This window comes from Giraffa tippelskirchi, chromosome 13 (genome assembly GCF_054371585.1).
Source record: "Giraffa tippelskirchi isolate mGirTip1 chromosome 13, T2T-mGirTip1v1.2.pri, whole genome shotgun sequence".
Taxonomy (NCBI): Eukaryota; Metazoa; Chordata; class Mammalia; order Artiodactyla; family Giraffidae; genus Giraffa; species Giraffa tippelskirchi.
Genome location: NC_137287.1, coordinates 7,686,507 through 7,712,827, shown reverse-complemented (window position 1 = coordinate 7,712,827; position 26,321 = coordinate 7,686,507). Strand labels below are relative to the sequence as shown.

General features: G+C 57.7%; 3 protein-coding genes across 24 annotated transcripts in view; all 3 read left to right on the top strand.

The window, feature by feature from the left end:
* Positions 1-3,289, top strand: part of DTX2 (deltex E3 ubiquitin ligase 2) — a 33,483-nt gene extending 30,194 nt beyond the window's left edge. For 10 of the 16 annotated variants that reach the window (XM_081557798.1, XM_081557792.1, XM_081557800.1 and 7 more), the window contains 3 exons: positions 342-503; positions 1,741-1,830; positions 2,707-3,289. In XM_081557798.1, coding sequence (XP_081413924.1) covers positions 342-503; positions 1,741-1,830; positions 2,707-2,934 — 480 coding nt within the window. In that variant the 3' untranslated portion in view covers positions 2,935-3,289. The remainder of the gene's footprint in view (positions 1-341; positions 504-1,740; positions 1,831-2,706) is intronic. The other 6 variants (XR_014073309.1, XR_014073306.1, XR_014073311.1 and 3 more) reach the window with 1 other exon arrangement.
* A 2,174-nt stretch (positions 3,290-5,463) lies between these two features.
* Positions 5,464-11,155, top strand: UPK3B (uroplakin 3B). Of its 5 annotated transcripts, XR_014073314.1 has the most exons (8): positions 5,464-6,332; positions 6,490-6,639; positions 6,893-7,130; positions 8,226-8,305; positions 9,101-9,230; positions 9,682-9,884; positions 10,527-10,714; positions 10,841-11,155. XR_014073314.1 is itself a non-coding variant. In XM_081557811.1 (7 exons), exons 1-6 carry the CDS (start codon positions 5,843-5,845, stop codon positions 9,839-9,841), a joined length of 1,248 nt encoding a protein of 415 aa, XP_081413937.1. In that variant the 5' UTR covers positions 5,464-5,842; the 3' UTR covers positions 9,842-9,884; positions 10,527-11,155. The 5 variants fall into 5 exon arrangements, 2 of the variants coding, with proteins under 2 accessions (XP_081413937.1, XP_081413938.1); XR_014073315.1 differs by lacking the exon at positions 8,226-8,305; XM_081557811.1 differs by having other exon boundaries at positions 10,527-11,155.
* Positions 11,156-16,548: 5,393 nt separating this feature from the next.
* On the top strand, positions 16,549-26,044 carry UPK3BL2 (uroplakin 3B like 2). Of its 3 annotated transcripts, XM_081557821.1 has the most exons (8): positions 16,549-16,862; positions 17,806-17,884; positions 21,525-21,819; positions 23,444-23,596; positions 23,714-23,933; positions 24,465-24,541; positions 24,789-24,909; positions 25,755-26,044. In XM_081557821.1, exons 3-8 carry the CDS (start codon positions 21,723-21,725, stop codon positions 25,861-25,863), a joined length of 777 nt encoding a protein of 258 aa, XP_081413947.1. In that variant the 5' UTR covers positions 16,549-16,862; positions 17,806-17,884; positions 21,525-21,722; the 3' UTR covers positions 25,864-26,044. The 3 variants fall into 3 exon arrangements, with proteins under 3 accessions (XP_081413947.1, XP_081413946.1, XP_081413948.1); XM_081557820.1 differs by lacking the exons at positions 16,549-16,862; positions 17,806-17,884 and having other exon boundaries at positions 21,631-21,819; positions 23,435-23,596; XM_081557822.1 differs by lacking the exons at positions 16,549-16,862; positions 17,806-17,884; positions 25,755-26,044 and adding an exon at positions 25,227-25,311 and having other exon boundaries at positions 21,631-21,819.
* Positions 26,045-26,321: the final 277 nt, after the last annotated feature.

Below are 26,321 nucleotides of genomic sequence, written 5' to 3'. Positions count from 1 at the left end.
GGTTTTCTGTTCCATTTTAAATAGGACTCAACTGTGTAGACTTTGGTTCATAAACCTAATTTTTCTACCCGATGCCAGTCTCCTGGTATTTTGTGCCTTTAATGAAAATTGCATAATGAGTTTTCAGGGTAAAACTTATTTTTCCAAGGAAGTTGCCAAAATTGAGTTTCTTTGCAAGGAGTCTGCCTGGGAGTTGAGCAACGGGCCCGGGACCCGCTGGGTGACCGGGGAATCAAACCCATGTCCCTGCAGGTCTCTTTCCTGTCTAGTCAGTGGGGTGGCTGGCCTGGGTGCCCTCTCGGGGCCACCGGCTCAGTCCACAACCTTCTTCCCTGTTCTAGGACGGAAGCTTGCAGTGTCCTTCCTGCAAAATGATCTACGGGGAGAAGACTGGGACCCAGCCCCGGGGAAAGATGGAGGTGTTCACGTTTCAGATGTCCCTCCCCGGCCACGAGGACTGCGGGACGATCCTCATAGTCTACAACATTCCCCATGGCATTCAGGTGAGGGGCCTGGCACAAGAGGAGCCTCCTCGGATCTTTCTGGAATCGGCCCCTCTCCGGGTCTCTTCCTGTCCCACTCTGTCCCCCGGGGTCACTGAGGGTGCCCAGCTGCCCAGTCAGGCTCCCAGCAACCAGGAGGCACTCGTGCTGGGGGCTCCAGCCAGCTCTTAGGGTTGTGGAAGCCAAGAGGTGGCCTCTGCCTTTTCTTGAACCAGGGAGGGCTTCCTGGAGGCAGAGGCATTTTTGCTGGACTTGTACTGGGCAGAAGGCCCACAGGAGTCTAAGCAGGAGGAACAAGCACTTCTGTTTGGCTAGCTGGCTGGCTGGGGAGCCCACAAGCAGGAACCCTCCCAAGGGACAGAGCGCAGGGCAGAGAGGTGCTTGCAGTGAGGCCTGACCACTCTTGAGGGACTGGCTCAGTGGGCTGATGCAGACCTGTGCGGGCTGTGGAGGAACAGGAACCTCAGCTGCAGGTCCTAGTGGAGACCCAGACGAGAGTCTGGGCTCCTTAGGTTTCTGTCTTGGACCGGAGGGATCTCTGCGTCCCCCCAGAGCCTCGTTGGCTTGGGAAGATACAGGGTGACAGACCAAGAGGACCGGATGTCCCTTGGTTTTGTCCAATTACGTGCTTTCCCCTGGTTGTCCTCCAAAGTGACATTGTGCTCAAAATGAAATTGGAAAATTTAGAAACATTCTCGACAGCAGTAGAGCCACAAAGCAGGAGGGGAATTTGGGGTTGTACATGGTGTGTCACCGTGGGCTGAGGGCGGAGCAAGGGCCGTGCGTGGTTCCAGCCCCCGCCCTCTGTCTAGCCTGCTGCCATGGTCTCGGGGCCCTGCTCCGGAGAGAGCAGTGGAGGCGCTGTGCGCCCCAGTGATGGTGGAGCAGACTACCATCCGGTCCAGAGAGCCCTGTGCCCAGAGGGTTGCCAGCGAAGTAGGAACCTCAGGCCCAGCCTCTGACAGGTCCGGTTTCCTCAGGGACGTGGAGGCCGTGAGGGTGTGTGGTGCCCAGCAGAGCAGCATGGGTTCAGGGAGGGCGGGCGTGGGCAGGCCGTGTGCATGGTGGGTCTTTAGAGTGAGATATGAGACAGCAGCTGATTTGGTCACTTGCGTGCAGGAGGAGCCCCGCCTGAAAGGTGACGGGGTGAGGCTGGGGAGAGGGGACCCTGTCCCAGCAGCTCTGCAGCCCGTGAGCCCCTTGGCTCCCACTCTCACCATCTGTGTTCCTCCTCCAGGGCCCTGAACACCCCAACCCTGGAAAGCCCTTCACTGCCAGAGGGTTTCCCCGCCAGTGCTACCTTCCCGACAACGCTGAGGGCCGCAAGGTAAAGGGTCTGCTGCCACCCCAGGAGCAGCCTCCATGCCCCTCCCCCCAGCTGGCAAGTCCAGCCTGGCTGCCCCTGAGCAGCAGGTGGCTGTCGGGTCGGGAGGCCCTGGCTCGGTGGCCACACCGGCTCTGCCTCTGCCCACTTTACTGCGACAGGAGGAGGGGATGAAGCCTGCGGGCTGGCTGGGGTGTGGGCTGCCCCTTCCTGGGGATGTGCTGCAGGCTAGGTGTCCGGGTATGGAGCATCCAGGCAGAGACGACCTGACCACAGGTGCTCTGGTGGGAGGACAGGGGTCTTCCTGCGGCCTAGTGTGATGGGGTGGGGCGGAACCAGAGCCGCTTCACCCTGGGTGATGGGGGCGGCCTGTGGAGCTGCCTCTGCACTGAGTCCTGACTTGGGGCTTGCCAGCTCAGAGGAGGGGCTTCCCAGGTGGTTCAGCGGTAGAGAATCTGCCCGCTACTGCAGGAGACATGGGTTCGACCCCTGGGTCAGGAAAATTTCCTGGAGAAGGAAATGGCGACCCACTCCAGTATTCTTGCCTAGGAAATCTGATGGACAGAGGAGATTGGGGGGCTACACTCTAAGGGTTTGCAGAGTCGGACATGACTGAACAGCTGTGAGAAGGCTGGGGAAGAGCATTCCAGGCAGACAGAACAGCCAGGGTGGTGGCTTTGGGGTGGGGACAGCCTCAAGTGCGAGAAGAGGCTGAGTTGAGGGAGTGTCAGGAATGTCTGCCCTCCAGGCCAGCCCCTGCAGCCAGGGTTTGTTCTGAGCACTTGTTCACAGCCTTCTCCTTGCCCCCTTCCCCACTGCCCCTTTCCCCCCACTCCCCCACATCATCCCCTCCCCCCTCCATCCCCTCCTCTCGGGCAGGTCCTGGAGCTGCTGAAGGTGGCCTGGAAGAGGCGCCTTATCTTCACAGTAGGGACGTCCAGCACCACCGGGGAGTCAGACACGGTAGTATGGAACGAGATCCACCACAAGACAGAGATGGACCGCAATGTGACAGGCCACGGCTACCCCGACCCCAACTACCTACAGAACGTGCTGGCCGAGCTGGCCGCCCAGGGGGTAACGGAGGACTGCCTGGAGCAGCAGTGACCACCACGACAGCAGGCGGGAAGGTGCCTTTCCTCAGAGGCTGAGATGTTTGTCTGGGACGCCGGTGGGCTCCCCGTGGAGCACGGGCTCCCCATGCCCGCCTGTCCCCTTCCCTGTGCCCTCCGGGCCTGGGTCTCTGTGGGAAGCGGGCGAGCCTGGGAGTCGTATGTGTGGGGGCTTCGGATGCCGCTACCTCAGTGTGTGGGCCCCTCCGTCCTCGGCGGGCTGCGTGGGGCCCTCAGTGTCCGGGGTGAGGAGAGGCTGCCTGCCGTGTTCGCCCCCGGGGCAGGCCTGGGTCTGGGTCAGCTTCTCATACCTCAGATGTTCTGTTTGCAATAAATGCCCTAAAGCCAAAGACTGCGGGCCCTGTGGGTTTGCCATTGGAGAGGCTGTGTGTATACATGTGTATGTATGAAGATCGGCTGTATGAAGGCCAGCCCACACGTGTCTTGCTGCATCAGAGAAGGAATGGACCTGACAGGCTTCCTGTCCAACCCTTTGTTTGTTCCTAGTGAGACACAGGCTGTGGGGAGGCCAGGAGCCAGGGAGGCCAGGAGCCAGGCGCTTAGGAGCGGCTCCCCTGGCCCCACCCTAGTTCTCTGTGCAGTGCGCCTTCAGCAGCTCTGCCAGGGCGCCCCCCACCCCCAGCTCCTCCCATTTACTTCCCCGGGGGATCTGACTTTCTAAGCGCTGCTCATATCGGGGCGTTACCGCTGTGTCCACTTTACAGATGAGGAAGCGGAGGTTCGAGGGTACAGTAGTAGAGCTGGGACTGAATCCCAGCCAGGTCTGGTCTGACCCCACCCTCAAGGTTCCGATTCTTCCCAGTCTTCTTAGAAAGAGGACCCAATACTCCTAGGCTTCCTGAGGGCGAGGGGGGGTGGGGGTGGGGGTGTGTGCTTATGGCCTTCACAAGCCCTTTTCTCCCTAAGAAAGAAACTTAAATTCTGTTCTATAATTTGTTGTTTCAAAGATCAATGTATGTTAGAGTATTTACTTTCACCTAGAAGTTCCTTTTTTCCCCCCTTCTGATTGTGAAAAGAAAATAAGGCAGCTTTGTGAGCCCCTGGCATCGTGCCCCCTGCCCTGTGAAGAAATTGGTCTGGGGAGGGCCAGGAGGCCCGGATAGAGAAGCTGGACCCCAACTCGGTTAGGTTCCATAGTGAGACTCGCCCCAGTGCTCACAGGGCAGAGGAGTTGTGTGGGTACCTGAGTGCCACCCCCGCACCCTCGGCTCCCACCCTCACAGCACAGTGAGAGAACGGGAACAAAATGTTTGCACATCTTATGGCTGATCAGAGTCTCGTATCCACAGTATATCAAGAACTGTCACAACTCAACGATAAAAAGACAAATCTTCAATTTTAAAAAACGGGCAAAGGACTTGAACACACATTTCTCTGAAAAAGCTATACAGATGGCTGACAAGCAACGTCATTAGGGAAATGCAAATCAAAACCACAAAGTGATACCATTTCATACCCATTAGGGTGGTTATTATAAAAACATATATGGGAAATAAATATTGGCGAGGATGTGGAGAGATTGGAACCCTCGTCCACTGCTATGGGAATGTAAAAATGCAGCTGCTTTGGAAAGCTGGTGACCAGTGCCGCAAAAAGCAGTTACCATATGACTCAGCAGTTAAACTGCTAGATAAATATCCAAGAACTGGAAACATGGCCACGGTAGCCTTCATAATAGCCAAGAAGTGGGAAGGACCCAAATAGCCATCAGCTGATGAAGGGATGAACAAAATGTGATCTGTCCATGCAATGGGATGCTACTAGTTAGAAAAAAGAAATACACATACAACATGGATGAGCCTTAACAGTATATCAAGTGAAAGAAGCCAGGCAGAAAGTGACACATTGTGTGATTCCGTTTATATGAAATATCCAGAAGAGGCAAATCCGCTGAGACAAAAAGTACATCAGTGGTTGTTGGTGGGAAGGGGAATGGGAAGTGACTGTTTTAATGGGTACAGTGTTTCTTTTTGGGGTGATAAGGTTCTAGAATCTGGTGATTTATGGCAATGAAGTTTAAAAGGAAGTCTGCAGGGCTTATGTTACATGGAAAGCATAAGCTTTTCTGATAAAAGAGATTGAGCAACACCTCCCTGCCCCTCCCTTCTTCCTACCTTGATGCCTGGAGCCACAGTAGCCATCTTGCTGCAATGAGAAAAAACACCCAGAGGGAGTTCCCTGGTTGCCTAAGGTTAGGACTCTGCTTTCACTGCCCTGGCCTGGGTTCAGTCCCTGGTCAGCAACGGGAATCCCACAAGCTGTAAGGTATGGCAAAGAAAAAAGAATTTGAGCGACATGGACCCTAATGTCATTTGACCAAACCCATACCAGCAGCCATCCTCCAGAATTCCTGTAAATAAAAAACCCTTCTTGTTTAAAACAAAAACAACCTCCCCCAAAAAACAACCCCACCAAAACAAAAACCCCTAAACTACATTTTAAAGGGACATCTTAGGTTATGTGAATTATATCTTAATTTTAAAAATACATATAGGGAATTATCTGGAGAAGGAAATGGCAACCCACTCCAGTGTCCTTGCCCAGAGAATTCCGTGGACGGAGGAGCCTGGTGGGCTGTGGTCCATGGGGTCGCAGAGTTGGACACGACTGAGCGACTGACCCACTATAGGGAATTCCCTGGCGGCCCAGTGGTTAGGACTTGGTACTTTTACTGCTCGGGCCTGGGTTTAACCCCTGGTCAGGGAACTAAAATTCCTCAAGCTGAGTAGTGTGGCCAAAAAAATTAATGAAAATTTTAAAAGAATTTTAAAAAGTAAAAAAAAAAACATATAGTGAGAATCCAAAGGAGTGATGTAAGCAAGGCCCTGGCCAGCTGTCCGGGCTCTACGATCTAAGGAACTACGGGATGAGAGGGTAGGACCATGGGGCCACAATGGAGCCAGAGCTGCCCGCTTCCGTCCCCAAGTGGGGATGGGAGGCTCCTGGTACACGGGGTGCAGGAATCTCTGGCATGTGGCCCTCCTCCCCACTCCTCCCCAAGGCTGGGGGTCTGGGTGGGGGTGACCTGGCCGGCACCCAGGGGTCCAGGGGCCTCTCAGCCCTGGCCTGCCCCATCCCAGAGCCCTGCCCAGCCCCCTCCCCAGGGTGGGCTGGGCGGAATGGGGGTGCTTTTACGTTTTCAGGTCTTTCCAGCCCTTGGCCAACCGGGCAGCCTGACTAACCAGCTCCTCCAGGCCAACGGTGTAGGGGGAGGGGTGCGACCCGAGGCGGTCAGACCAGCCACAGGCTGTGGGTGTGGAAGCAGGCCGGTGGGCGCTCTGCGGGCCGTCATGGGGCTCCCCTCCAGGCAGCCTCGCCCCTGGCTGCTGCTCTTCGTGGTGCTGGGCTGGCCCCAGCCCTGCCTCAGCCTGGGTAAGTGGGGGTCCCAGGAGGGGTGCACCTGGCCAGACCCAAGGGGCTGGGGCACCTGCTGGAGTGATTAGACCCTGGGACCCGCCCCCCCACCAACCGGGAGGGACAGTCCCAGGGGCAGTGGGCCCTGGACCCTCACGCCTGTCCATGGCCCCAGAGCTCATCCCCTACACGCCGCGGATAACCGCCTGGGACCTAGAAGGGAAGGTCACGGCCACCACGTTCTCCCTGGAGCAGCCGCTCTGTGTCCTGGACGGGCACTCCGGTGCTGCCGACACCGTCTGGCTGGTGGTGGCCTTCAGCAATGGTAGGTCAGGTGCAGGTCTGGGGCCTGAGGTGAGGGGTGGGTCTGAGGACAGCTCCAGGGCCCTGGGAGCCCCTCTCAATTGGGTGTGAATGGGGAGTTCAGGCTTTATCCTGAGGGGATCTGAGAGGTGACGTCTGATTTGTGTCTGGAGGGGCCCTCTGGGCTCTGAGGTCTGGAGGGAGCGGGGCTATGGAGTGGATGGCCTGTCTCCTCCTGCCCTCCAGCCTCAGCTGTCTGTGCCTCCCTCCTGCAGCCTCTAGGGGCTTCCAGAACCCCAAGACACTGGCTGAGATCCCAGCCTCCCCACGGCTGCTGACCGATGGCTACTACATGACGCTGCCCCTGACCATGGACCAGCTGCCCTGTGAGGACCCGGTGGGCGGCAGCGGGAGCGCCCCCGTGCTTAGGGTGGGCAATGACGCCGGCTGCCTTGCTGACCTCCATCAGCCTCGCTACTGCAACTCCCCCCTCCCGGGCCCTGGACCTTACAGGTGAGTCGCCAGACCTGAAACCTGGAAGGGACCTGTACTGGGAGAGGGCGGGTGGGGGTGGGGTTCAGGGACCAGGGCTGCCCCCCGACCCCCGTCCCCGTCTCCGTCTCCGCCCAGGCCTCTGTCCTGGCCCCGCCCGTTCCTGGCTGCGGGCGGAGCAAGCCCCGCCCCTTCTCCAACCTTGGTTTCTTCCTGTGTGGGGTCGGATCTCCTGGAGGGGCACGTGGCCTCCACGAGGAGGTGGGCATCACAGAGCCAATGGGGGATGGGAAGGGGTCTGCAGGCCCCAGCATGGGGGGAGGGGAATGCTGCAGACCGCCCCTCCCACAGATGGGTCTGGCAGGAAAGTCAGCCTGGGGCTGAGGGTAGAACCGGGATGGGAGAGCAGGGGTCCAGCGAACGAGGGGACAAAGCCAGGCATCCTCAGGGTGACCAAGTGTGGCTAGGGGAACCGGCAGGGACCACAGGGCCGGCGGGGCAGGGTGTAGCCGCCATGCACGCCCGCGCCCTTCACCCGCTCACCCCGTGGCCTGACTCCTGACTCAGCCTCCCGCCCGGTCCCTAGCGGCCGCCGGAGCCGGCTCCCTTCAATGCTACGTTGCAGCCTGCCTGAATCCCAGAGCGCCCCACCCCGAACAGAGATACAACTCGAGTTCTGTGCAGTGCCCTCGGAGCTCAGCCTGCCCGCTGCCCTGATCCTGGTTTCTGAGCACGCCCTGAGCACACCTTCCCTCCTGGCCTTTGCCTGGGGTGCCCGCCCCTATCGGGGGGCCTTCCAAGGCCTCACAGACTCCACACAGCCAGCAGTTCTCCTCCGGAGAACTGGGGCTGAGGCCTCACGCACCCTTGTGAACCACCCTGAGGCCCCCTGTATGTGGCATTTAGTCACGGGGACCCCTGGACCAGAGAGGGTGTCTGAAGAGCGGTGGTTCAGATGGTTGAGGGCTGGTGGCAGAGGTTGCTGTGGCCAGAGAGGCCTCAGGGGTGCTTAGCACAGGGCGCCCCTCTCCCCTGAACATGAGGGGAGCCTGGCCGAGGCAGGCCTTGCCCAGAGCAGTCCAGGTGCGGAGCCTCACCCCTGGTCCTCTACCCCAGGGTGAAGTTCCTGCTGATGAACTCCAGGGGCTCACCCCAGGCCGAGACGAGGTGGTCCGACCCCATTGCTCTCCACCAAGGTAGCGCGGAGGGGAGGGCACTCCGACTCCAGTGTGCCCTGTGGACCGGCCAACATTGGCACCCTGGTTGTGCTCAGCCGGCCCCTCCCCCGGCTGCCGTGGGACTGGGGCCCCGAGTCAGAGTCCAAGTCTAGCCCACCCCCTAAATAGAACCTCTCACTAGAGGGTGGGGTACTGGGTCAGCCGCAGCGGCAGAGACACCAGCTCTGTCCACCCCAAAATGTTTGCCAACCCTCAGGTGCCCTGGACCGCAGCCCCGTCGTGGACAGAAATAGTCTGCCCCTCCTTCAGGGAGCCAACCCTGTGCTGGGCACGGCCGGGTGGAGGAGAGGGGCCAGGGCAAGAAGGAGGCTGGAGCCGTGGTCCTGGGAAGCCTGCTCTCAGCAGAGCACCAAGGACCAATGGTTCAGCAGACCAAGAAAACTGCACATCAAAGGCCGAGTGTCCCGTGAGGGGATGCCTGGGAGGCAGGCTGCAGAAGCTGGGGTGGGGGTGGGGGATCTTGTCTCGTGAAGGCCTTGAGTGCCAGGCTCCAGGGAGCAGGGCAGCACCCGGTCAGTCCTGAGCTCCGCTGCCGCTCTGCCTGCCTCGGGTGGTGGGAACAGTCCGGCAGGTGAGACCAAAGCGGAGGCTGGTGTGATGGGTGGTCCAGGCTGGCAGAGCACAAGTGCCCCAGCGGAGAGGGACAGATGAACAGGCTCAGGAGGCCTGCTGGGGACATGAGGCAGTCAGCATGGCCGGGAGGTGACCGCTCTGGGGTCCGAGGGCAGCCTCTGAAAGCTGCTGTATGTGCAGGGAAGTCCCCAGGCTCCATCGACACATGGCCTGGGCGGCGGAGTGGAGACATGATCGTCATCACCTCCATCCTGTCCTCTCTGGCAGGCCTCCTGCTCCTGGCCTTCCTGGCAGCCTCCAGCATGCGCTTGTGAGTGGTGACCCCCGGAGGGCCCCTCGCCCACTCGGAGCCCCTGCTCTCTCTCTGGCCCAGTATCTTCTGGAAGCCCTTCGGGAGCCCTGTGGTTTTGAGTTGGGCGGTGCCCCTTGCAGCAATGTGCAGGGAATTTCCACCCGGAGTGTCTCTCATCTAGGAGCTCAGGGAGGTGATCCAGCAGGTCCTCTGACGACGGGTTCATAGACAGGGCCACCTCTCTCTGCCTGGGCCCTTCTCCCTGACCGCACTTTCTCTCCAGTGAGCCCTTGGTTGTTTCAATGAACTGACACCCAGGGAGCCAGGGGGGCCACCTGGAGGAGGCAGACCTCCAGCTGGTCCTCCCAGGGAGGAAAGGGACATCAGAGGCTGCAGGAGGAGGGCTGTGGGAGCTCGTCAGCCTGCTCCACCCGGCAAGGACACAGCCTGTCTCCCTGTCCCTGCCCAGCTCCAGCCTGTGGTGGCCGGAGGAGGCCCCGGAGCAGCTGCGGATCGGCTCCTTCATGGGAAAGCGCTACATGACCCACCACATCCCGCCCAGTGAGGCAGCCACCCTGCCGGTGGGCTGCGAGCCCGGCCTGGAACGCTTCCCCAGCCTCAGCCCCTAGCTCGGCCCACCTGGCTGGGGCTGGGGTGGTGGGGGCCTGGGGGGTGAGTGCACAGTGCACGTGTGTGTGTGTGTGTGTGTGTGTGTGTGTGTGTGTGTGTGTGTGGTGTGTCGCATCGCACCTCCCTCTGCCTGAAATCCCACCGCTAGCAGCAACGCCTTGGGCTTTCTCATTTCCCCTGCCTCCAAGCAGTTGGGGGAAGGCTGTGGTCAGGCCAGGCATCTAGCCCCCACCGCCATCCGCCTCTGTTCTGCCCGCCTCAAGCGAGGCTGGAGGTCATGTGGACACACAGCCCGAAAGGAGGCTTCCAGGCCCCAGGAGGAGGCCTGCAGGGGGCTGGGCTGGGCTGGGCCCATCATGGGGTACATGAGACCTCCGTCTGTCCCTCTGTCCTATCCACCGGCAGCCGGGGCTGCAGTGAGGACTTCAGAGGTGCCTCCATCATGCCTGGACATGGGCTCTTTCTGAGGGTGGCCCTCACTGGCTGGAAGTTGAGACAGTGTAGATCGCTGTGACGATCCGGCTACCACTTCTAACCTCCTTGCACATGCAGATGGCACATACACTCCCTCATGCACTCACTCCCATTCCACAGGCGTTTATTGAGCGTCTACTGCATGCCACACACACAGTGTTAGACATGGGCCCTCACGCAGAGCCACTCACTCACTGCTCTGGGCCTCAGATGACCACGTGTCCTGATGCGACCTGTTACTGTTGGGGTGGCTATCACCCCTTCGGACCGTCACGCACCCTCGGGCTCACACTCCTGAGACGATCTGCCCCCTATGGACTCTCCGGTCCAGTAGCCAGCGCCCGCATCACCCAGGTGGAGCCACTTGACTCTCCAGCGTCCGTCCGCCAGCAAGGCCGGTGAGTCCCACCGTGGCCACAAGGGGGCGCCGTAGCACCGCGGCTGCAGAGTCCCGCGCGTGCGCACGTCTGTGCACAGCTGAGCGTCCCGCCGCTGGACCCAAAGTCTCAGTGGCCGTCACGCAGCAGGGTCTCTGAAGGTCACGGCTCCAGTTTCCACTTCGGCCAAGCCAGAGGATGAGCAGTCACACTGTCGTTTGAGAATCAACGGTGTGTCGTCCAACTGTACAGCTGTCACCGTTTTCTGGATGGAAAAACAGGCTCAGTGATCTGCCCACGATCTACTGTCCCCGCACCCCGTGTCCCCGGGCGGCTCCCAGGCCCTTCTAAGCCTGACCGCGGCTCCCAGCATGCAGGCCGCCCCGAGGAGGGCGCCAAGCGGGGAAATCTACCCCCGCTCCCCTTACTTCGGAGATGAATAAATGCAATCTGGCTCCTCCATCCCAGTGGTGCCCGCGCTGGATCTGGAAGAGGAGTTACACACGTTGCCCAGCCCGGCTCCGCCCTGTGTAGCCTGCCCCCCCCCCCCCGCCGACACCAGACCGGGCGCTGCCCCGAGCCTGTCCTCTTGATTGCTAACCCTAGCTACGCACTGGGCTGCCCCCATCTCCTGATGGCCCCAGGGAAACCCACCCCCAATGGGGTGGGGGGCAGGGCCAGGAAACCCACCACTAATGCAGGTAGATTTATCAGAGCTCCTTCCCAGGTAAACGCTTCAGGGGAGTTTGCTTTCAAAACGCATGCACCCCTGGTCCCTGTGGTCTCTCTCCCACCCTGCCTGTATCCTCACCAGCCACAAGACATGCTCTCGGTGCAGGCAGGAGCTCAGGCCCTGGTGTCCTGGGTGACACCTGGCCATAAGATCTAGCCCCGTCAGACTGCCACTTTTGGAATTCCGCTGCCTTAGAGCCCAGGATCCTCTTGGATTCTTGGAATTGTTGTTCAGTCGCTCAGTCATGTCTGACTCTTTGCAACTCCATGGACTATATAGTCCACCAGGCCCCTCTGTCCATGGGATTCTCCAGGCAAGAACACTGGAGTGGGTTGCCATTTCCCTCTCCAGGGGATCTTCCTGACCCAGGGATCGAACCCATGTCTCCTGCTTTGGCAGCCAATTCTTCACCTCCGAACCATCTGAGAGGCTCATTCTTAGAATTGGAGGAGGGTTAAAAGTTGGGCCTGCGCCATGCCAGCTACTGCCAGTGGAGCCCGGCTCACGCTGTCCCTCCCAGGCCTGGCCCCAATACCAGACAGCAAGGCCCTTAAGACCCAGGATATCTGGCTTGGGGCCTGCCCAGGAAGGAAATGATAGTGAGGAAGAGGGGTCCACCAATGTTTGCTGAGTGATAATATGAACAAACCTGCCCAAAGATATAGGATCAGCCAGGAGCAGGAGTTGCCCCTGGCTCTTGCGTGTTCTGGAGTCCTTCGGTGGCTTGTTAGCGCCAGAATCTTTGCGGATTCTGAATCCTGTGATGTCCTGTGCGTCTCTGGGGCCGCCCCTCACTTCCAAACAGCATCTTCAAGCCCCTCTGAGGAGCTGCTCTCATCGAGGCCACCTGGAGCTTGACCGTGGAGACGATCTCTAAACAGACATTGTAACGTGGTGAGTGAAGACTGGGCAGGGGAGGCAACTGACCCCACCTGCCAGTCAAGGGGACTAATTAGGGGTGAGATGCATCTCAGGAGGTAAATGTAAGTCAAGTCAGAGGAAAGAAGGAGGGAAGGAGAAAGAGTGGAACTCGGGGAGATCAGGTGTAAATAGTCTTGCCTTGTGGTGGCACAGGTGGTTCCTGGGGCCACGGCAGCAGGGCCGGGGGGCCGGGAGCCCGGTAAGAGTGAGGGTGACCTGGTCTTCCAGGCACGTGGAATCAGCCCTGAGCCAGGGCAGACGAAGCAGGTTGGGGAGGAAGAGGTGGATTCTAGAAATATTTGGGAGGTGATTGGAGGAATCCGGCACTTCTTAGACATAGGAGACAAGCCAAAAGGGAGAGGCTGTGCTTGGATATCTTTCCTTCATTAAAAAAAAAAAAAATTATTTCTTTATTTGATGGTGTCAGGTCTTAGCTGTGGCTTAGTTGCCCCACAGCATGTGGAATCTTAGTTCCTCAACCAGGGTTCAAACCCATGTCCCCTGCATTAGAAGGCAAATTCTTTTTTTTTAATCTTTCTTTTTTTAATTTTTAAATTATGAAAACATAGTAACACATTTACGGGAGGCATGGAAAATACAGAACAAAGTTACATTTAGTTCCACTTAATTACAGTTGTTTTAGGAGATAAATTAAGATATTTAGTTGGAATTTCAATATCAAACTCTCAGAAATTAATAGAATGAATGTACAGAGAAGCAGAAGCATATAGTAGACCTGAAAAGCACTGTGAACCAATTCGACATAATTAAGATTTATACAAGAAGGCGGATTCTTAACCACTGGACCACCAGGGAGGTCCCTCCCGTGCCCAGGTTTCTGGTGTGGGGATGGGTATGAATGCAAAACGGGGCCCCTTATGTTCTGAAAGTGGTCCTGTCACCCCAGCCTTAGAGCTGATCCCCAGAGAAAGGGGGTTCTGGAAATGTCACTGTAGGTGAGTGAATCCACACGAACACTAACAAATGGTTAGCATCGTACAAAGGTGGAAGCCAGGCCTGGTCAGCGGAAGGCCACCCAGTGAGCCTGCTGGGCTGTGGGCATGCTGCCCCAGAGCAGGAGTGCCTGGGCGTCACGGAGACCACCCGGAGTTGGGGCGGTGGGCCCGGTCATCACCAGCCCAGGCTGGGCCCTGGGGAGCTGCGCTGGGGCCTTCTGCCTCAGAGTCACGCTCGAGAGGGTCGCCAGCTAGACCCGAGCCCCACGAGACCCAGCTCGTGACAGCCTGGAGCAGGGTGGCTAGTGAGAATCTCTTTATTAAATGATGTTTGCCATTTTCTCCAGGGCTGTACTTGGGGAAGTACCACCAAATCCATTGGCCCGTCACATAATGGCTCAGTGGTTAAAAACAAGTTCATTGTGAAGAAGGAAAAAACAGCAGTGATTGTGGGGGTGATGACTCACAGATGACTCACTGGCCAAAAATCAAAGGCAGCAGAATGGCAGTAGGTAGAAGAACCCAGCCAGCACCCCTCCCTTCCTCTCACCCTCAGGGTTCACTTTATTCGTCTCACCTCTGAAGCGTCCCCATTTCTCTCCATCTTCCCTGCAGTCCCCCAGGCCCGCCACCCCGGTTTCTTGATGGGGTGTCAGCAGCCGCCCCTTTGCTGGTCTCCCCACGTCTGCATCCCTGCTTCCCACCCCTGTTCTCCTCCCGGCATCCAGAGGAACTAGACGATACACCTGATGGCGTCACACCTTTGCTACCCCCTCAGAGGTTCCCTCCCCGTGAGAGCAAGGCTTCTCATTCGCGAGGCCCCGGATGCATCATCCCTTGCTCCCTGAATTCATGCCTCTGTTAGCCCTTCCCCCCGCCTCCATCCTGCCACTGGGCCTTTGCACCTGATTTTCCCTTGATGGAGACCATGCCTCCACTTCATGCCCCTTCCTCTATATCACTCCTCAGCTTCACTTACGCTTCTTCAGGGAAGCCCTTTTTGACCCCTCAGTTCTCCTAGAGCCGTGTTCTTTTCCTCCTCAGCACCTTTTCTTTCCATTTTGTAATCAGACATTTAAAATGGTGAGCTTTTGCGTCTCCTCCGCTAAACCCTCAACTCCAGGAGGTCAGGGACCACATGTACTTTGCTCACCAGGGCACCCCCTAGAGCTAGCACAGTGCCTGGCTCCCAGTAGGTATGTAATACATATTTGTGGCCTGAATGTTTTATAAAAGACAAATACCCCTTTACACTGGCCAGAATGGGCTGGTGTGGGTGCCCTGGGAGCCCGGCACGTCCCACCCTCTGGGTGCTGCAGGGGGAGGTGCGGATACAGGCTCTGCCCCCCAACCATGGAGCGGGGGTGTTCCTGGGTGGGGGTGAGAGGACTGAGTCTGAGCAAAGACATCATTTGGGTAGTGCTGGCTGGCAGGGGACACAGAGCAGGAAAGCCGGGTCCCGGACATAAAAAGGGAGGCAGTCAGAAGAGCAACCATCTGTCACGCCCGGGAAGGCGGCCAGGCCCCAGGCACTGGGAGACCACGAGGGGCTCCTGTTTGGCTTTGTGGGGCGTGCGTGCTAAGTCGCTTCACTTGTCTCCGACTCTTTGTGACCCCATGGACTGTAGCCCGCCAGGCTCCTCTGTCCATGGGGATTCTCCAGGCAAGAATGCTGGAGTCGGTTACCATGCCCTCCTCCATGGGATCTTCCCGACCCAGGGATCAAACCCTTGTCTCCTTCAGCTCCTGCATTGGAGGCGGATTCTTTACCGCTGAGCCACTGGGGAAGCCCTTTCCTGTTTGGCTTTGTGCTCACGGAAAGAATGTCCTTCCATGTTGGAGTGCCTCGGAGCCTTGCTGGGATTTGTGACTATCTGCCTCCTAGGAAGGGCCCCAGCCTGAGGGGCTGTTCACTGGTGCCTCCGCAGGATGGCGACTCAAGCACTTTCTGCAGAGCGCTGCCCCGCCCTGCCGTCCAGCCCACTGCCTCCTGGGTTCCCTGGAGCCCCTCCCGTCCTGCTCACAGCAGCCTAGGGAGGTGCCAGGTCCCCTGGTGGAGGGCGGGGCGGGCACCACCTTCTCGGGAGGGGCCACCGGGAAACAGGAGCAGATGGACACAGCCACACCCCAATGCCCACTCTGCAGCCTGGCCACCCCACCCACCCCGTCCCCTCAGAAGGGGGGAGGGGGTGGGGAGGAGCTGCTGGGCAGGACAACAGGTCCAGGAACCCAGCCCAGACACCCTCCAGGCCACTCAGAGGGAGGGTCAGATCCAGTCCCACTCACGGAGGGGACCGGGGAGTGGGCCGCTACAGACGGAACCATGTTCCTCCAAATTCCTATGTTGAAACCTCAGCGCGTGACTGTTTTGTTAGTTCCCCGACCGGCATCGAGCCTGTGCCCCCTGCAGTGAAAGTGCCCAGTCCTAAGGCTGGATCTCCAAGGAGCTTTCAGAGTGTTGGCCGTGTTTGGAGAGAGGGTCTTTAAAGAGGTAATGAAGTTAAGAGGTAACTAAGTCCTTGAGGGTGGGGACGTGACCCCATCAGACTGGCGCCCTTATAAGAAGAGATTAGGATGCAGAGACACCGGGATCCCGCAGGGGACAGACCAGGTGAGGAGGCAGGAAGGGGACGAGCCAAGGAGAGGTGCAGAAGACACCATCCCTGCCCATGTGACCTTGGCCTTCCGGCCTCCAGAACTGGGAGAATGTAAAGGTCTGCTGTTGAAGCCTCCTGGTCTGGGGTGTTCTGCCCTGGCGGCTGGAGCAGACTGATCCATCCACCCTCACAGTGTCAGGGACGGGGGCAGAGTATGCAGGGCAGGGGGCCGTGGTTAGAGCTGCAGGAACAGCTTATGCAGAGGCTTGCAGGCAGGAAGGGCCAGGCTCATGCTGGCCCCTTGACCTGGCTTTCCTGGCCTCCTCCTCTCCTCCCCAGGGCCCGCTGCAGCCGTGTCCTGGCCCTCTCTCCACTGACCACCACTGCTTCCAGCCTGGACCTCTAGGGACAGGAGCCCAGGGGTCACCCTTGATTCCTCCTCCTCCGGGTGAGCCCCGCAGGCAGCCCTGCTCCTCTCTGCTGGCCTCAGTCTCCCCACCCCCGTCAGATGAGTGACCATCTCTAAGGTCCTTCAGCACAGGCACTCCAGTCCCCACCTCCCCGAAACCCCACTCCCTGTGGGGTGACGCAGGCTGGATCCCTGGGAAGAATGCGTCGCCCTTGACAACCATTCTTCTCCCAGACTTTGACCTCTCCCCGCTGAGGGACAGAGAGGAATGCCCCATTAATCATCCTGGCCTCTCCCTCCAAGTCCTCAGCCCCACTTCCTCCGCTCCCCAGTGGAGGTGGCCCAAGGCCTCCACGTGTTGTTTCATGGAAGTGTCAGGCTCAGCTTCACCCTTCAGTCCCTGTGCCTTGTCTGAGCCCTGAATCTAGGTAGCCAGGGCAGTGGGAGAGCCCTCGGGGCAGGGAGTGGGGAATGGGCTGAGAGTGGGCTCGGGTCATCAGACATCTCTGGGAGCCCCACCCTGTCCCTTGAGTCACCCCAGGTACATGGCCAGGTAGGTCCTTGGGAATAGACTATTCCCCAGGGCTAGGTGTGTCCCACCACCCCCACCCCCCACCCTCCCTGGCCCCCCCCAGGTGTTCTGGTCCCCATCCCCTTCACACTGGCTCGCCTGCAGCAGCCCTGGGTTGAATGCAGGACCAGGGGGACTCCTCAGGCTCTGTCGGTCTGGGAAGGAGCACTGGGCCTGGAGGGCCAGCTGGTGCCCAAGTGGGCTGCGGGGAGGAACGCCCTGGTTACATATGAGAACTTGACCTGGATCAAGTGAAAAGGGGCATTGAGGGTTGCCCACGTCTGTGGCTTGTGATTAAAAATATAACATTTCAGGGACATCCCTGGTGGTCCAAGGGTTAAGAATCTGCCTTGCAATGCAGGAGCCGTGGGTTTGATCCCTGGTTGGAAACCTAAGATCCCACATGCTGTGGAGTAGCTAAGCCCGAAGGCTGCAACTAAAGCCCGTGTGTCTCAACTACTGAATCCACGAGCCACAACTATGAAAGAGTCTCTGGGATGCAATGGAATATCCCACATGATTCAATGAAGATCCGACACAGCTAAACAGATAAAATTTTTTGAAAATAGCATTTCAAATCAGTAGAAATAGGACTGATTTTTCAGTATTTTAGTTTTTTTTCAATATTTGTGGGTTTTTTTTTTGAGGTTTCATTACATAGGCATGACTGATTAAACCATTGGCAGTTGATGATTAATCTAACCTCCAGCCCCTCTCCCTTCTCCAGAGGTCAGGGGATGAAGCTGCAAATTCTAGTCCTCTAACCACGTGGCTGGTTCCCTTGGCAACCAGCCCCCATCCTGTGATTATCTAGGGGCTTTCCAAAATCATAGCAACATAAACTTAGGTGTGGTTGAAGGGGGCTTGTTACAGAAGAAAAACAAAAAACACCCATTTCACCTTTATCACTCTGGCGCTATTTCAGGGAACCAAGGATGCTCCTTTATGAGCTGCGTGCTGGGGACCACAGACAAAGACCTTAATGCACATCACTGCATCCATAGGTAACTGACGCAAAGACACATACCAAACTGAGGAGAGTTGATGCCTTGGGGAGTGCAGAAATAGGATAGAGAAGGGCCGGAAGAGATTAGGAAAAAAAAAAGCAAGACCTTGTGCAGAGCAGTAACGAGGGGGCCACCGACTGAGAAAGATGCATAGTCCTTTGCTCCTATGGCCCTTGGGTTAAACACAGATGAAAAGGGGGCCGGTTTCCAACCCCACCACTGACCTTCCACAGGGCCGAGAAAGCTCCTCTCCCTGTGGGGGACCAGTGTTCTCATCTGTATGATGAGACTAATAATCAGGCCTGCCTGTCTGCTTCTGGGATCTGAGAAGAAGAGTCGATGGGCAAGAATGTACTTTCGAAAGGTTGAAGGCAGCTCCTCCCATGTTATGATGGTCACTTTCAGCTGCCTTTCAGAAGAGTAAAAAAAGAGGAAAAAAGTCAATCTATATACTTTTATTACTGTACATTATATTAAAATATATTACAAGTAATTGTAATATATAGTATATAAGTATATATTTATACACACTTTTTGTAAGTATACATATATATGTAAGTATAAGTTTTATATCCATATATGTATATATTATACATGTAGGTATATGTTGATGTATACAGAGTAACTTAGTGTATGTATACATGCACACACACACACACACACACACATATATACTGTGCTTAGTTGCTTTAGTTGTGTCCGACTCTTTTGTGACCCCATGAACTGTAGCCCGCCAGGCTCCTCTATCTGTGGGCATTCTCCAGGCAAGAATACTGAGTGGTTTGCCAGTTCCTCCTCCAGGGGATCTTCCCGACCCAGGGATCGAACCCGAATCTCCTGCACGCCCTGCATCGCAGGCGGATTCTTTACCACTGAGCCACCGGGGAGGCATATGTGTGTATACTATACACACATATATACTATACTCTCCCATAGTATGTATACACACACACACACATGCACACACACACACACACACACACACACGGGAGATGCTTGAGAGCAAGTATAGCAAAATGTTAACAACTGTTGAATCTGGGTGGGGACTGTATGTAAGGGCATTCTTTGTTCTATATACTTCCAACTTTCCTAGGTGTGACCATTTCTGTAATAACAGGCTGGAGAGATAAAGAAGCTTTTCCAGGGTTGGGTCTGCCCGGGACTTGCCGGCTGGGCCCCCTCTGGGCCGGCTCGTGTTCCCCTCTCTTCAGTCTCCGGGCCCAGCAGCACTGGTCATGTCCTCTGAGAGGCCCACACCCCTGCTTCAGAGTCTATGTGCACAACCTCCGTGTCCCATGGCTAAATGTTGACCACAGGATGACCTGCATCTGAAGCCCATCCGTGTATCCGGGAGCACGCTGAAATGGCTGCTTTGTGGAGCGCCACCCCACTCCTTGTGCCAGACCCGGGAGCCCACCCCCTCCGCCCTGCCATCCTGTGGGGAAGGAGGGGCGGTTCCTGCCTCCAGGAGCTTCCAGTGGGAGGAGGGCCAGGTGTGTCCAGAGATGCACTTGATGAAACAATACATTTTATTGCAACGATTATGTATTAAGATGGAGGTACATGTCAGATGCTGTGGAGGGCATTAAGAGGAGGCACCAAGGCCAATCCGGCGGGTTTCTGGTGATGCCAGACCCTGGGGTAGGTAGGGCCGAAGGACAAGAGCTCGAGGGGTATACAAGGCAGCAAGGGCCCTCCAGGAAGAGCCTGGCCTGAGCCAAGACACAGAGGCGAGAGGCCTTGGGAGAGGGTGTCTCAGCACCTTTTGGTTGAGGCTCCCCATGAACACCTGGACTCCCCTAGTCTTGTTTGCCTCCCCTCCCCCTTTACATATTTTTAAAAGAGTATTTATTCATTTATTTGGCTGTGCCAGGTCTTACTTGTAGCATTCGGGATCTTTAGTTGCCGCATATGGGACCTAGCTCCCCGACCATAAATCGAACCCAGGCCCCTGCACTGGGAGCACAGAGTCGTAGCCACTGGACCACCTGGGAAATCCTGTTCCCTGAGTTTTCCACTCCGGTTTTGGCCCCCAGTTCCCCGGCAGCTGGGCTTCCCTGGTGGTTGAGATGGTAAACAATCTGCCTGCTAATGCAGGAGACCCAGGTTTGATCCCTGGGTAGGGAAGATTTCCTGGAGGAGGAAATGGTAACCCACTCTAGTATTCTTGCCTGGAGAATCCCATGGACAGAGGCACCTGGTGGGCGACGGTCCACGGGGTCGCAAAGAGTCAGACATGACTGAGCAACTAACACTCCCTTAAGGCCGAGTCAATCACTAGTGAAATACAGTAATGTTCAATCCTGCAAAGTCTAGAACCATTTACTAGCAAGTCCAAGTAAACAGATGGTCGAAAAAAAGTCTGCTAGGTAATAATACAGTGTGGGTAGGAATATTTTCCTTTTTTGAAGTTCACTGCAATAAACAATTTGCACATTTTAAGTATTTTGGGAAAGAAAGAGTTCAGGTGGGATGGCAATCAAATAGATTATATACTTGATATTTCCTTGTAGCTCAGTCAGTAAAGAATCTGCCTGCAGTGCAGGAGACCTGGGTTCGATCCCTGGGTTGGGAAGATCCCCTGGAGAAGGAAATGGCAACCCACTCCAGTATCCTTTGCCTGGAAAATCTCATGGACAGAGGAGTCTGGTGGTCTGCAGTCCCTGGGGTCACAAAGAGTCGGGCACGACTGAGCGGCTAACACTTACTACTTAACTTCATATAGAGATATAAATCAAATGCATTATAATGACTAAAGAATATAATTAATTGTTTTTTAAAAATTCAAGTACTCCCCAAAGGAGCACTTTTAAGAGGGTGGCTCTGGTCGGGTGTGGAGCTGGACCAAGTGGGGTGCCGGTGCTGGGAGCAGAGAACCCCGTGAGGGGCTGCTTCTCCAGTCCAGGTGAGAGGTGGTCGGTTCATGCTCCGCCCACCAGCCCTGGCCCCCAGTGGAGAACCTTCTGTCTGGAGGAGGGATTGTCCTGCTCTGGCAGTGGCCAGGGATGGAGGAAGGAGAGAGGAGGTCAGGTCACCTGGATAAGGAGAGGAGGGAGGGTGATGTGGGGGAGCCCCCTCCTGGGGCGAGGCTGCAGAGGGCGGCAGGGAGTCACCCCAGGCTTGTCTTAGGGGGGAGATCTTCCAATTCTGGGGTCTGCTCCAGAGATCTTGGACAAGCCCCCCTTCCCCCTTTCTGTACCTCATCCAGGAAATGAAGATTACTTCCTTCCGCACAGGGGGGCCATGGGGAGCCCCCTCCCAGGGCCAGGCAGCAGGGGTGCAGCAGGGAGTGCCCTAAGTGCCCCCAGGCTTGCCTTGGGGGGTGATCCTCCAATTCTGGGGTCTGCCCCAGCTGGCTGGGTGATCTTAGACAAGCCCCCCTTTCCCTTTCTGTGCCTCGTTCAGGAAATGAGGATTACTCCCTTCCGCACAGGGGGGCCATGGGGAGCCCTGGGTGCCAGGTTGGAGGACTGTTTGGACAAGGAGATTCCACAGGGCCTGGCAGGACTGTCACTGGGGCCGCCTGGACCCCAGGGCTGCCGCCTCCTCTGGAGCTCCTCCCTGGCCAGGCCCTCCTGGAGTGGGGGTGGGGTGTCTGGGCTGGTCTGGCAGCACAGCAGCTAATTATTCTGTTCAGACCCCTCCCTGGCGATGCCAAATCCTTGGGGCCAACAGATTCAGCCTCTAAACCCGTCCGACCAGTTGTCTGGGAGAAGGGGGCGCCTGGGAGGGGCAGCAGGAGGTGCCAGAAGCGGCTGCCCCATCCCAGCACAGAGAGTGGAGCCTCTGGGGCTCTGGATGCTGCGGACAGGCCCTCGGACAGACAGATGGTTGGATGCTTGTTCTGGCCATGGGGCTCGGTGGGGGACAGTCTCCACTGCTGATGGCACTGTTGCTGCTGCTGACCTGCCTCCAGATGGGGATGAGCCTGGGTGAGTGAGGGTAGGGACAGGGTGGGGATAGAATGGGGAGGGGGTGGCGCCCACCAGGCTTCAGGCTTCTGGAGGACAGAGCCCACCTCCCCCAGCTGCCTCCGAGTCCCAGTCTGGGGCTGGGTCCCAGGCAGGTCAAGGGAGACAGCCCACCAGGAGAGGGCACAAGGCAGACACCTGTCCCCCCCGCCCGCCAAGACAGGGGAGCAAGGAACGCTTCCTCCCTCTCTTTGGGCTTCTCATCCCCGAGTCTCCTGAGCCCACTTGTCACCAAGTGGCTTCCCTCCCTCCCCTCCTCCCTGTCCCCAGGAGAGGTTTAAAGAAGACTTCAGGGCACTTCCCTGACGGTCCAGTGGTTAAGACTCTGTGCTTCCACTGCAGGGGGTGCAGTTTGACTCCTGGTTGGGGAACTAAGATCCTGCATAGCATGGCCAAAAAAAAATTTTTTTAATTAAAAAAAATTAAAGAAGTCTTTAAGGATAACACTCCAAAAGGAGCTCTGCAAGGGAGTGACAGGCATTGTTCACTGTCAGGCTCTTAAACTGGAAGAACGTACAGACACAGCCCCCGACCCCCATCTCTGCTGCTCTGTTAAGCAGGAACATTAAGTACCTGCTGTATGCAGGGTGCCTCAGTGTTAGAGCCGGGAGCTCTGAGAGGGGAAGGTTCTAGCCCTGAACCTTTGGGGCTGAGCTGAATTTAATAGAGATGAATCATATTGAACTGAACTGAGCCAAAAGAGGAAGAGGGTTCTGGAAACTTCCCTAAAGCCCATCTCATCTTTCTGCAGCTCTCCAGCATCTGGGGCTGGAGGGAGGCAGAGCTCTGACCTCAGGGGGCCCGGAGAGGCATTAGGCGTTCTGAGCTCTCTGAGCAGAGCCTGAAGGCTGGACAGGGCTGTGAGGGGCTGAGAAGGGAACAAGTTCCCGAAGGGGAGGGAGTCTTGAGGGGGGCGGGAGGTGCAGAGCTCTAGGTGAGGAGGAGAGTTCACCCTGTGCTCTGAGCCAGGATCCGTCCCCACGTCTGGGCCTGGGGTCTTCCTGTGTCACCACCACTCCCCCCACCAAGCCATTCACTCCTCCCATCAAACAAACCAACCTGGACCATGTGGGTGGAGCTGGGGAGACTCGAGAGGTGGGTAAACTGAGGCCCAGAGAGTGTCAGCTCAAGGTCACTGGGCTCTGCCAGAGTCCAGCCTAGGGTTCAGGCTTGGGCTCAGGCTCCCCCAAATCTGAGTCTCACCCCAGCAAGACCTAAGAAGCCTTTCCCAGAACTGACTATGCAGCTGGGGGAGGGGCCTCCTGAGCCTCCATCTGCCCTGTGCTTCACTGAGACCCTGGTGACTCGAGGGGGCAAGGCTTCCCCCTGACCTCCCATGGTGCCCACCCCTAATAGGCTCCCAAGGCAGGGGCCAGGGGCTGAACACAGAGTTGCCAAGAAGCCCTCCTGATTAATGCCTGATTAGAACTCCCAGGAAAAGCCCTAACTCTCCCCTCAGACTGGGGCTTTCAGGACCATGCCTCCCCCATCAGACTGGGGCTTCCAGGACCATGAGCCTCCAGACTAGGCTGTGGGGAGTTGGTCATCGTGTTGAGCCTCTTTGCTCTGCTCTCACCCGGCCCAGAGCGCATCAGCTACGTGCCCCAGCTGTCGAGCGCCACCCTGGCAGGGAGGCTCACCCAGTCCACCTTCACGCTGGAGCAGCCGCGGGGCCAGTTCAGCCACCCCAGCATCTCTGACTCTGATGCCATCTGGCTGGTGGTGGCCCACAGCAACGGTGGGTGCTGCCGGGGCCTCGCTTTTCCCTATGTGAAATGGGCAGGCGGGCCTGGGGGGAGCAGGGAGTAGGTGGATGTGGCCCCCCCCACCATCTGACCCTCGGTGCCACCCTCAGCCACCCAGAAGTTCATGGCCCCACAGAAGGTGGAGAACACCCCGGTCCCTGCCGACTTCCCCCAGGGGGGCTACTACCTCACGCTGAGGGCCAGCCGGGCTCTCTACCCAGGCGGCCAGCCCAGCAACCAGCTCCGGGTCCTGCGCGTTGGCAATGATACCTGCTGCTCCCCGAGGACAAGAGGCTGCAACTGCCCGCTGCCGGGCCCCGGCCCCTACCGGTGAGCGGCTGGGCGGCGGGGGAGCAGTGGACAGCTCCCACCTGTGTCCAGACCTGAGCCTGGGTGCCTGGGAGCCTGCATCCAGTTCTGCCAATGGCAGGAGGGGACCAGGGAGGCCGCAGTGAATTGTCCTGTCTTGAGCAGAGGTCCCCCCAACTTGAGCCTCTACCCCATGGGCTACCTGGACCACATGGGCGGGGTCTCCCCATCCAGTCAGAGTGGGCCCCATCTCATCTCATTCAGGACTTGATTCACTGATGTTCTGTGCTGGGGGACCTAGCCCACTCCATACACTGTCCCAAGTGAGGACACTGAGGGTCCCAGAAAGGGCAGGCCACGCACCCAAGGCCACACAGCGGAGATAGTCACAGCTGGGATCAGAGCCCCTTCCGGCAGACTCTAAGGCCATGCTTTTAGCTCCAGGCTGTTCCCCCCAGGTCCTGGGAGTCAGGGAGACAGAGTGACAGGCACCAGGGTGGGAGGGTTTCAGGTCCCAGGGACTCCCACCCCAATGCTGGGTCTTCTGTTCAGAGTGAAGTTCGTGGTGATGAGTGACAGGGGACCCATGGCTGAGACAGAATGGTCCAATGAGACTCGCCTGCAGCAAGGTATGTGGCCAGGCATGCAGGGCCAACACTAGGCCTGGGGGCTCTTGCAGACTAGGGGTGGGCTGGGAGGAATGGGCCAGCCCCTAGCCCCTCAGAGCCCCTCTCCCAGCCTGTTCCCCCGCCCCATCCTTCCCGGCTGGGCTGAGAGACTGTTGGTCTGGGGGCTGTTCCAGGTCCCCCTTCTGAGGTCAGATCTCTTTCCTCCCTTCCTGCCCTACCCGCCTGTGGTACCCCCTCGCGTCCTCAGCCGAGGTGCTCCAGGCTGCCCCAGGGCCCCAGACCGCGGGCACTGTGGTCATCATTGCCATCCTGTCCATCCTGCTGGCCATCCTCCTCGCTGCCCTCCTCACCCTGCTCATCTTCACCTGGTACGTGGACAGGGTCGAGACTCCCCTAGGAGGGTGGGGTTCCAGACATGGGCCCCCTCTTCCCTTCCCCTGGAACCAGGCCTCCAACCCTGCTCCCCATTGCTAGCTAGCTCTGCGGGAGAGGTTTTCCCTGAAGGCCAAACAGGGGTAACAGTTATTGATCAAGGGATCCCTAGTGTTCTAGAGCCAGTGTGTGCGCTTGTGCGCGCATTGACCCCTGCCTCCCTCGTCCCGCTGCCTGCCTGACACCCGCGGTGGAGCCGGTGGGTGGGGCCACATTTTCTGAGCGGACACCATCTTCCCTCTGGTGGCATCAGCTGGAATTGCAAGTGGGGGCGAGCAGGCGGTCCAGATGGATGGAGATGAGCTTTTAGTCTAAGTGCTGAGCTTTGACTTGAGCGCTCAAGACTTCATTCAGAACTCAGATGCTGGGGCCTGGTGGGGAAAGCGGTGTCCACAAGGCTTCCTAGAGGAAAGGGACATCTGGTCCCTAAAGAGAATTTGAAGAGGAGGGGGAGGGAAGTAAGTGGGGAGGGTCTGGGGGCAGAAGAGTTGCCACCAAGGCCTGGGCCTTGATTCAAGACTGAGCTGTATCCTGAAGGCCAGAGAGAGCCAGTGGCCTTTTTTGATCAGGGGAAACTCAGATGCTGTTGTGGAGGCGTCCTGGGTGTGGGGAGTGGAGGAGACCATGGGAGCGGGGTGATCACAAAGAGCGGGGAGACAGAGCTGCGTTTTCTGAGATTTAGGGGCACAGCGCTCCAGGCTCTAAGCCACGGCCATTGGATTTCAATCGGGCTCTCCGTTCACCATCCTCTCCCTCTCTCCTCTCCCCTCCACGCCCCCAGGTACAACACTTGTGGGAGCACGCCCATCTCCGGCCCAGGGGAGCTGGTGTTCATGAGAAAGTATGACACCCACCACATGTCCAGGCCTTCAGCCGTGGGGGGCTCCTGAGGGCCTCCAGGGGGACTCCTGGTGCAGGCTGCAGGCTGGGGCCCACCCTGCTGCTTCAGAGCCCGAGGAGAGAGTGTTTCTGACTAACGGGGAGGGGAGGATATCCTTAGCCCAAAGCTTGGGCCTGTCCCTGTCAGGAATAAATGTCCCCAACAGCCCCCTGAGGGGCTGGGTCATGATACACCTCTGTGGTCTCCTTGCGTGCCTGTCCCAGCCCCTCTCAGGAGGACACAGCATCAGGGGCGGAGCCCAGGGGTTTTAGGCCAGCCCAGCCAGCCTGGCAGTGAGGATGAATCCAGTGACCCCGTTAGGAGCCGTCCCTCCCCCCAGCCTCCTCTCTGTGGCCTCTCCTCCTGGCTGGAGGACTTAGAGCTTCTAGGCTTCACCCGCACTCCTGTGCTCACTCTGGGTGGGGGTGTGGAAGTGTGTGAGAAACTGTAACTCCTTGGAGATGCCTG

Coding starts and splice junctions, on each gene's coding strand:
- UPK3BL2 (XM_081557820.1), top strand. CDS start 21,723: ATGCTTGTTCTGGCCATGGGGCTCGGTGGGGGACAGTCTCCACTGCTG. Junction 23,597..23,713: donor GGTGGTGGCCCACAGCAACG/GTGGGTGCTGCC, acceptor TGCCACCCTCAG/CCACCCAGAAGTTCATGGCC. Junction 24,910..25,754: donor ACCCTGCTCATCTTCACCTG/GTACGTGGACAG, acceptor CCACGCCCCCAG/GTACAACACTTGTGGGAGCA.
- UPK3B (XM_081557811.1), top strand. CDS start 5,843: ATGGGGCCACAATGGAGCCAGAGCTGCCCGCTTCCGTCCCCAAGTGGG. Junction 7,131..8,225: donor CCGGGCCCTGGACCTTACAG/GTGAGTCGCCAG, acceptor CCTCTACCCCAG/GGTGAAGTTCCTGCTGATGA. Junction 9,231..9,681: donor GCAGCCTCCAGCATGCGCTT/GTGAGTGGTGAC, acceptor GTCCCTGCCCAG/CTCCAGCCTGTGGTGGCCGG.